General features: G+C 40.0%; 1 protein-coding gene across 1 annotated transcript; it reads left to right on the forward strand.

The window, feature by feature from the left end:
* Window positions 1-4,975: 4,975 nt before the first annotated feature.
* Window positions 4,976-8,432, forward strand: pcdh8 (protocadherin 8). Its single transcript, XM_062432144.1, has 4 exons — window positions 4,976-7,336; window positions 7,476-7,546; window positions 7,797-7,930; window positions 8,083-8,432. The coding sequence occupies exons 1-4, from the start codon at window positions 4,976-4,978 to the stop codon at window positions 8,430-8,432; spliced, it is 2,916 nt and encodes a 971-aa protein (XP_062288128.1).
* The last annotated feature ends 2,620 nt before the right edge of the window (window positions 8,433-11,052 follow it).

Below are 11,052 nucleotides of genomic sequence, written 5' to 3' on the forward strand. Positions count from 1 at the left end.
CAGGAGGTGCCAAAAGCAACAGAGACCACCAGCCAGTCTGAGCATTTTGCACCTCCACAGCTGCTGCTCACATGCTTCCCCCTCTCGTCTCACCAAAGGCCAGTACCAAGGACAGGATAATCTTGTTTTATCTGCCTTTCAGACAGTCCAAATGGCTGAGATTAAACCCTCCACATGACCCTCACGGGCAGAGCAGTGACATGTATACCCCCAGTTTATTAGAGCACCTAAGGTTAAAGTGAGATGAGGAAACTGATAAGGTGTTGGCCTGAAATGGCTGGATGAGTTTCCAGCCCTTGCAAAAAAGGCAGTGCCTATCTAAATTGAATAAATGCATACTGTCTGCCATGAATACAAGTCAATCTCTCTTCAAGGTTGCATTGCTATCAAGAGAACCTATTGCGTATTTAGCAGCAGGGCATGCATATAAATGTTTAAATGGAGAGGTACCAGAATATTTACAGGTGTTTAAACATAACAGAGACTAACATAAGTGCTGTACTACAGTCAAATTTCAATCAAAACACTAAGCTATTGTTATTTTTGAATCAAAATCATTTACATATAAATGGAAGTATGATTTGGAACAGTTACTCAAATGATGTGATGATTTTCAGATAAACCAGAACAGAAACTGAGATTTCTGCTTTTATTTACAGGCAGTTTGCATTTTCAGATTCCATAGGAGTCTTTGACAGTAAACTTGAAAACACTTTATGAATGGAAATCAAATGGTATCACTGACAGCATGCCATATCTGCTAAGTGTTGATTGTTGTATCACAAGTGTCATTTAATTTGACGGCGTAAAATAAAAAACAACACCCTTTTGCCATGATCTCTGGTAAGAATAATTAATAAGGATAATTTGTGTTTTTATTATGTGTCGTGTCAACTTGAGGCATGACAGCTTGTTTGTGTTTCTTGCTCATTTTCCACTTTCTATTGTGTGTGTGTGTGTGTGTGTGTGTGTGTGTGTGTGTGTGTGTGTGTGTGTGTGTGTGTGTGTGTGTGTGTGTGTGTGTGTGTGTGTGTGTGTGTGTGTGTGGCTCAATACTCTGATCGGTATTTTGTGTGTTGTATATACTCTGCAGGGCGCGTGATGTTTAACATTTCATGAAAAAATACATCAAATATAAAATATCAAATATCAAATATACTCTAATGATTCTTGTTCACCTGTTGAATACTTTTGTATATTTTGACAGTGTTCAAAAATACCAACAGAGCAACCTCAGTAGGACTGACAAAATCTGATGGTAAAACATACAAACTAGAACATATTAAAAATATCAGTCTTACAAAATATTGCTTTAGTATTTTCTGTATCTCCAAAGATTTCTTGAAAGCTGGGGACTCACATGAAGAAAAAAAATCGGCCCACAATTTTCTAGCAGTGGATGACATGGTGGCTGTCGTCCAAAAGGTGGGCCTTGGAGACATTTGTTCCCTGTGGCATATGCCAGGATTACTGCTCCTGGTGTCACCAAATGCTTTCCCTGCCTTCCTAGCTGGCGGCGTGTGAGGTGAAGGAGACACACTCTTCAAATGGCTTTCAAAAGTTGTCAAAGACTGACTGACATCCACCTGATTTCTGACCATCATTGTGACTACTGTGATTTTGACTGCCAAGGCGAGATTACTAATATTCTTACCATTAATTAAAATCACAGATGGCCAAACCCGTTTATCTGCTGTAATGCTCTTACTGTCACCACACACGTCTTAATTAAGTCGTGATCTGCATTAATCACCTAACTTAAGTGACAAACAAGTATCACCCCTGTGTTAGTCAGGCTTTGTTTGTGGTGGGACCTCTGGTAACCTTGTAGTCATACGCTGATTAGTAAAATACCTTGGACATACATATAGGTGTTTATTTTTTTTTTACGTTGATGCAGTTAGCTCAAACACAACATAAGTTACAGAAAGAAAACCACGAATGAACAAATCAACAGCCTGAGCTACTGTTTTCAGTTCATCATGTTCTGTGCTTTAATTTTAGACTGAAGCATTTTCATCTACAGCTCCTCAGTTGTTACCTTTGCAACATGGTAAGTGCGTGAGGCATTTGATAAGATTAAAGCATAATCCTCTTAGTGGCAAACAACTAATTTGGCTAATAATTCTGTATTACCTTCTGACTCCTTGTAGCCATAAAATCCTGGATTTCAACACCCAGCCAGCATGGGACTATTGTGCTGAAGGCTTTGTATGTCTGTTAATGGCAGAAAAGTATCTTATGTTTGATCCCCCTCTGGCTCAGTATTCAGTATCTTGTTTTTTTAAAAGATGGTGAAAATATAGACAGAGAGTGAATAAAAATAACCAAGAAAGATTATTAGAGAGGTAACATCTTATGTATTTTGGGGTGGTGTGTGCACTCAACATCATTCATTCAGCGATGATGCAATGCTTTTGCACTTCCAAGATTAATTATTTAAGCTCATTGTACAAAATGCCAGTTGATTTAATGGTTTCTGGCATAATACAGGCTTCAGCATACAGAAAAAGGCAGTTGTCAATTTGAGAACAAACTCTCCACATTACAAGTTACCAATTGTCAATGCTGCATGTTATTCTTAGCAAGACTAGCAAACACCATTATCTGAAAAGCAAAAACCAATTTTCATGTATAGCAAATAAGCAAAACTGGGCTTGTAAAAGATTTTAAATATGGCAGCACAGAGCTCCCTATCACATCTCTCTGACACCGTATCACAAACATCTCTTGCCCCTGAGGCTCTTTTATTGTGTGCTTTTTCACACCTTCCTGTATGGGCCCTCTTGGGGGTTCAGACAGATTTAACCCAAACTTTTGTGAGGTGTTAAGGGCCCTTTGAAGGGCCATAGACGCTTTTTAATCAGCAAAAGCTTATCACCCATATGGCTGACAAAGGTGCAGTTGACTCATGCTCTTTTATTATCACTTTGGGATGTATGTGTGTGCTGGCACATGTGTTTGAGTTTGTGTGTGTGTTAGGTGGGGTGTGGGGGCATTCAGTATAGTTTAGTCTCCTGACTTCTACATTTTCTTCCAATGAACTATTAATGAAAAGGGTAAATGAAGTCTAATCGAGTATTTGTTACAATACAGAAGATCTTTGTATTGTACAAGTAGGTTTTTCTGCTAACAAAGAGCTAAAATCACATTCTATCTGTAATTAACATTGTGGGTGTCACAAACACAGCACTAATCAAATGACACTTGTCTGGCTTTGTGGGGTTTCTTAACGTCATTATACTGAAATTCCTCCTCCGCTATTTGATCTGATAAGACAGAGCAGAAACAGTGATTTCTGCTTTATCTTTATGATGCAGATGATTTATGGGCGATGTTTGCATGGACAGATGAGAGAGAGAAAAAGAAGGATAAAATGGGGATTCTGATGAGACTGTGTGACTATAATACATAGTTTTATATGAATAACAATAACTTTTCTCCAGTTTCATATTTTGCATTCCCCACCGCTTTTAAAGTACCTACAGACATTAACTTAAGTATGGGTTTTATGTACTTATCCCTTGTGTATTTCCATTTTATGCCATTTTACACTTCTACTCCACTACATTTAAGAAGGAAACAATGTACCTTTTAAATTTACATTTATCTGACAGTTATCATTACTAGTAACCAGTAACCCATGATAAGCTTTTAAAATATGATGCATTATTTTTGGATTAAACTACTCTGACATACATTTAAAAAAGTGACAATTAGCTCCATGTCAACCAACTACAACATAAAATGCTGCTTCCATGTTAACTCATAAAATAACAAAATACCGTGAAAGATGCCATTTTGCATTGTTTGTACTTTGATATTAGATAATCAATATTACATTTTAATGATAATTAATGTTTACTTTTATTTAAAGTATAGGCTCAAAATGTTTCAAACCTATTATAAAACAATAGTCAGATTCCCAAATGAACATTGAAACAGTTTTTGCTTGCTGTAATCATTCATAGATCCCTTCCTAATGTGCTTACAATGTAAGTGATGAATCACACAGTCTTTGTTCTGTGCCGAAATGTATTCCAAAGAGGGTTCAGCAGATAAAGTAAAAATGTCCCCTTTTTGTGTTTCCCCTTGCAGTGTTTCTTCACTGAGCTGGGGTGGAGGGATGGTAACACATACAGAGGAAAGTTTTGTGCAAAAAACAATTAAATGTAATTTTGGAATATATCTGCTTGCGTTGATTAAACTTCCCATAAGAAAGACATCCTTTATCAACAGGAGACCTATTATAGTAAGCTTGACCTCTTTTTAATGTTCATCTTGGCACAGGAATTGTTTTAAGACAGACTTCAACAACTGTGATATTCCTTTAAATAAGATCTCAGTACCACTGATTTTATTCATTCACATGTTAATACAAACAGAAAGCAAAAACATGCAGCTAAACAAAATAATCTAGGGTGCCAATAGTGCTCTTGATAATTTCCGTTGCTGTGAGCTCCTGTTTACTTTTGATCAGCAATCATAAGTTCACTGACATCTGTTTTATGCATGTTAATCTCTTTCCACATCAGCTTTTGCATAACTTCTTATAATTGACAGACTAACCCGCCCAATTAATTCTTAAAGCTTTCAACTGGTACACTTCAGTTTCCTCTGATGGAATGTGTTTCTATTAAGTACAGTTCTCTAAGTGATTTATTTGTTGATTAATTGCCAAATGCAGATTTATTCAGTGGCACTGTTATCAGCCTGATTAAAACTCTATAATCAGTTTAACTAATAAACCATGGGCACACAAAAACAATGAACAGCAGTTTGCTGCAGAGCCAAACGTTTCCCTTTTGGTGGACCACTGAGAGGCCATTGGTCGATGGGGCAGGCTATTTGCATATACAGGGGCTTATAGTCACTCTGCAAAGTCAACTCAGTTGTGATTCGACTTGACACAGCACAGATTGCCTTCACCATTTATGACTTCTCCGTGCTGCGATTTAAAGCCCCTCACCTCAAAATGGGATTTTGCAAGATGTCAAGTGTTGGACTCTGCACTGTACTTGTTTTATGTTTATACACTGTTCAGTGTACAACTACTAGGTATTTCACCTATGAGGAGGACGCACCAGGCACCGAGATTGGAAATTTATCACAAGACTTAAAGATTGATCCAGCTGATGACCCCGACACATCGTTCCGCTTCATGCAAGAAAACAACTCTTCTGTGATTCAAATGAGGGAGACAGATGGGCTTCTGAGCGTTGCAGAAGTAATTGACCGAGAGCAGCTCTGCCCCAGATCCCCGCGTTGCTTCATCACCTTCGACACTGTGGCCTTCTCCAAAGAAAAGTTTCAACTCATCCACGTGGAGATCGAGGTGAAAGACATTAACGACCACGCGCCTGTGTTCGCGCGCAATGAGACAAACCTAGAGATAGTGGAAAATGTGCCGCTGGACTCAAGATTCCTTCTGCAGATCGCTCTCGATCAGGATGTGGGTGAAAACTACATTCAGAGCTACAACATTTCTCCCTCCAGTCATTTCGCCATTGAAGTGCGCGATAGGGAGGACGGGGTGAAGTTTGCGGAACTGGTGCTGGTGAGGCAGCTCGACAGGGAGGTGGAGGACTCCTACAGCATCGAAGTCACTGCAGCTGACGGAGGAGTGCCTGCAAAGTCTGGGTCAGTGACTGTGAATATCAAAGTGCTTGACTTTAACGATAACCGCCCGACTTTTGAGCACAGCTCACTGAAAGTTGAGCTGAATGAAGACTCTCCAGTGGGTCACCGAGTTGTCAAAGTGCACGCTTTTGACCCCGATGATGGCATTAACGGTGAGGTGATGTACGCATTCAATGGATTGTCACCAGAGGCTACACGCATTTTCCACATCGACCCGTACTCCGGGGACGTGACTTTGAAGGCGCTGGTTGATTTTGAGAAGAGAAGGTCATACGAGCTGAACATCAAAGCCTCCGATTTAGGCGCGAACTCGGTCCCATCCAGCTGCAAAGTTGTGATAGACATCGTGGACGTTAATGACAACGCACCTGAAATCAGCATCAAACCGATGACCTCCAGCAGTGACGGAGTTGCTTACATCACAGAAGCTGCAGCTGCGGAGAGTTTCGTGGCTCTGATCAGCACCTCGGACAGAGACTCCGGCTCCAACGGGTACGTGCGCATCAGCCTGCTCGGGCACGAGCATTTCAGCCTCCAGCAGGCGTATGGGGACACTTTCATGATTATTACCACTACTACCTTGGACAGAGAGAAGATCCCAGAGTATAATCTTACTGTAGTTGCAGAAGACTTAGGAAGTCCACCTTTCAAAACTGTCACACAGTATACAATCTGTGTAACAGATGAGAATGACAACAACCCTCTCTTCAGCAAGACTCTTTATGAAGTTTCAGTCATGGAAAATAATATTCCAGGTTCGTATGTGACCACTGTTGTTGCCCGTGATCCTGATGTGGGAAAGAACGCCAAAGTCTCTTACAAACTCATAGATTCACTGGTGCAAGGAGGATCCCCAGTGTCCACTTATGTTTCTATAGATTCACAGTCTGGGTCTTTGTACACTTTACGGTCTTTTGACTACGAGACTCTCAAGCAGATTGACTTGGTCATCCAAGCAGAAGACAGAGGTTCCCCTTCTCTTTCGAGCAAATCAACAATCAGGATTAGAGTTGTGGATCAGAATGACAACTATCCACACTTCACCTTCCCCATCCTTCTGAATGACTCTGCTGATATTTCTTTGCCCTTTAATGCACCTCCTGGCTATCTTGCCCTCCGCGTCTCAGCTGAAGATGAGGATGAGGCGGTGAATGGTGAGCTCTCCTACCAATTTGTACAAGGTGACCCAAAGCTTTTCACAATGAACACAGATACTGGAGAAATTGCTTTAAAACAATGGCTGACAGCTGAAATTGGAGACGTGCTCGAAATGAAAATAGCAGTGAGTGACAATGGCAGGTCCCCGCTCTCTGCAAGTGCCACTATTAGGTTTGTCATCACAGACACTGAGCCCTCTGAAGACCAAGTCGTCATTGTGTTACGGTCAAGTGATGAAGAAGGCTCCGGCTTGGATGGCTCACTAATTGTCATTATTATGCTCAGCGGGGGTTGTGCATTGTTGCTGATTGCAATAGTGGCTGTTGTTGTCACATGCAAACTCAGCTGTGGAGGGAGAAACCGTGGCTCCAAGAGAGAAGTGCGTCACAGCCTATTTGACAGCAGGCCCATGCCCATGCTCGGCTCAACAGAACCTAACATATACACCGGTCAACGAGGCTTCTTCCATGAGAGAACCTCTTCTTCTCTGGATGATTCCTGCCTGTATGAAGACAGAAGTGGGGAGTCAGAAACAAAGGTGAGCCAACTACAGGAGGCTTTTTTCCCCTCCTTTTTATTTTTATATTCATATGCTGTTCCCACATGCTGCTGCCTTGATCTTTGTGCCAGAAATGGTAACTAAGCTCTCTGCTGTGATTTTGTTTGTTCTCTCTTAGATGTTTCTGCCCTCCAAGCATTTCCAACCATCATCTGTGTGGCAAGGTGACAAATACTGCTTGCAAGTGAGGTAAGACAACTGAATGTAATATCTTTTCTCAGATATGATATGCTTTATTCAGAGTCAAATCTGTCTGAGCTGAGGGTACTTAATTAACATGCACTGTGCATATGTTTGATCGCTTTTGGCATCCTTCTGGAATGAGGTTAGATGGGCGGGATAGAGACAGGCCTTGTTTGTAAAAAAAAAAAAAGCATCAATAATCAAGCTAATGTGGTGCAGTGGTGGCTCATACTGTATCTGTTGATTGTATTCGCAGTGGCATTGGCAACACTGACCAGCTGAGCGTGAAGGACAGTGGCAAAGGGGACAGTGACTTCAACGACAGCGACTCCGATATCAGTGGAGATGGAGGCAAGAAGAACTTCAGTACCTTCCAGCCAAGGCTAAAAAGTGAGTTTTCTTCTTTGGTTTTTAAAGCTTTGACATCACACGCTGCTGAATACAACATAAATATCCACCAGAAGGACAGAAATGATAAATGGTGGTAATGTAACATCTACATCAACAATTTCCCATCCTTATTTATTTCACTTTTATTTCAGGTTCATCCAGTGCCACTAACAGCTTATCTGGGGATTGCCAAGGCACCTACTGTGCAATACCAGCACAAAGCTTCAGAGCCCCCAGAGACAACGCATACACAATAGGCTTCTCCCCAGTACCGGTTTTCAACAATCCTCATGGCTATCCTGTCTCTTGGAAGGATTCTAGTTATGGCACAAATCGCCCAAAATCAAAGAGCAGTGCACAGACTTTCTCCAGGACCCATACCCTTCCCTCTTACTTCCCTCAGCAACAGCGTGACGCTAGTGTTCCAGGCACTGAAATCCACAAGCAGAGTCCAAATATTGTAACAGTGGCTACTGCTTTAGAGGTTGCAACTATCTTTTAGATACTGTGTTATGTAAGAGATGTACTAAGATGATGTAAATGTAAATTGGTTGTTATATGACAAATAGGTGTACATATTTCTTTTTTATTGAACAAAATTTTCACAAAATATAGTATGTTTATTCATGTCTTATTATTTGAGTTCAATGTATTCTCTCCTTTGATGCACACTCATGTTTCTTTTTCCAATAAATGTGTGATTGAAATAATGAAGAAAATCATTTATTCAGCAATTTTGTAAAATATCAGAATCTCAAGACGTAGTTTGTAAACATGCAGAAGTCTTTTCCTGGTTTGAATCTACAGTATATGATCAAGACTCCAGTCAGTGATGATCAGATGTAAAATCTCAAGCTGCTCCATTATCTGAGAGACTGGCTTTGAAGACTCTGAGGTTGCTTGATTTAGTTTCTTGCATGCCAATGAGAGACTAGTGCTCGTACTCGTGTGGAAAATAAAGTATAAACTGTTATTCCAGTAAAATCGCCCTGGGTGCTGTCACACCTGCTCTCTGCTCTTCTAAATAATTTGCATCACTGTACAACGCACAACACAGAACAACAAGCATTAGGCTGTTTGACAAATTCCTGACTGTCATTTGTTGCCATGAGGGGCAAACGTTTAGCTCTTGTATATAAAGTCAGCAGTCTTTGCCAAGAAAACAGAGCAAAATATATACAAGGTAAAGTACTGTTTTGTCATGTAACGCTTCCTCTGAAAAGTTGATGTAGTGCTTGCTTGCCTAGCTTTTCTGGCATATTTGCAGAGCCATTATTAAGTTTAATCCATGAATATGTAGGGCAAGTGCAAACTCTGTGGTCCCAAATGATTTATTGATGAGACAATGATGAGTTTCAAATCCATAACCAGCACTAGCAAACATCAGCCTGAATAGTCATAATTAGTTGTCAAGCTTTTTTATATAGTATATGTATAGACTGTATAACGGTGGCATATAAATTCTACATTTTCATTATTTTCAACCTTGAAGTAGAGCAGCAACAGGATTGTGTGAACGAAAACCAGGACACAGTATCAAGAAACTAGAAAGTTGCTAACTAAATTATGCAAGATAAAATCAATTAAATACATCTCTCAATCACGGGATCATGTCCACGAGGGAAGTGCATGGGTTTTCGTCAACAACTTCAAATGTACAGCCCTGCTTTAATATTGCTTTTCATCAACATTTTAAGATTTCCTTTCAAGTTGAGTGACTCAAACTCAAAATATGCATTTTAAACAATATTCAATTCCTGTCGATTTTCATCTGCTTGGTTAGGTTGCTTCTGAGTCTATGAGGTAATTGAGAAAAGAGTAAACGATTGTTACAGCTGTCTAAGGGCCAGACCTGAAGAGATAATAAATAGTTTCCAAAACTGCTGGCAAGCAGTAGCTATCAGTGATAACTGAAGGCAAATTGAGCCATCAATTCTTTCTGTTTTCAGTTCATCTGCAGAAAAAAAAGGTGCTAAGAGAAGTGCTCATTTGCATAAACATAAATACCTGCTTTTTGTTTTTTGATGGCAGTGATAAAAGCTTGAATAGAGTGGATTAGATGCCTTTTTACATAACCATAAAGCAATAAACAGAGCTCTGACACGTTACCACAATATGCCCCGTGAATAAAGGACATTACTCCATATTCAAGTTGTTGTGGGCACTTCTAATACTTCCAGTCTACAAAGTCACCAAAGTTTGGGAATTGCAAAGTTATTAAGTTTATTTTAGGCCTAAAGTCCCCAAAGGATTCATGGACGTGCATATACAAAAGGCAAGCAATAAGAAAGAAGGTCATATTTATGCCCCCAGTGATGTGCAATGGTCTGACAGATAGCCAATTGTACACAGAGGGAAAATGCATTTATCAATCAATATAATATGGTTCCCCTCATCAGTGCTTTATATGCTCCTTGTAGGTCAAACAGTTGTGCATTGACCTGACAATTTTTTGCCACAAGGTATATTCATCCACACAGTTTGGCATAAAATGTGTGTCTGTTTTGAAAACCCACTGCTGGCAGACACTGGGTTGATTCATATCCAAATGGACTTCACATTAATTTCCTACAGCAGCACTCACAGCCCTACATTTGAAATCTCCCCAGGTAATAGAAAACAAGCTGGTTTTCAGATCGTCAGTAGTCCACTGACAAATGAGTCTACACGCATCATCTCTAGCCTCAGAACCTGTTGATGTTGGATTTATTTTTGACAAATGGCTGGCTGTACAGCTGTGATTATGTTGTTCTGGCTTCTTATCATCTCAGCTTTAAGAAATAAGTCCCTGTGTGTACACAGTTTGTATAAAGATGGAGGCTTTCTAAATCAATGTAATTTGGTGCTTCAGGCCCATCCCACAATGCAATGTTTTTTTACTGCTTGCATCTCATCTTCATCTTTGTCAGAACTGCCAAGTGTAGATATTGACTTTTGGATTCTTTGAATTGCAGGGCTGGTATGAAAAAAAAACACTATTATTTTTCCTCTTGACAGTTTATTTAGAAGTTGTGTCTAAAAGTTTATTTACAATTAAAACGTAGCCAGCTTAATTTGCTTAATTCAGTTTTATCAAACCAAGTTCACTCCCACATCAATGTCTGGTATTTCAGGGTAGCTAA

Source organism: Scomber scombrus, chromosome 13, assembly GCF_963691925.1.
Source record: "Scomber scombrus chromosome 13, fScoSco1.1, whole genome shotgun sequence".
NCBI lineage: Eukaryota > Metazoa > Chordata > Actinopteri > Scombriformes > Scombridae > Scomber > Scomber scombrus.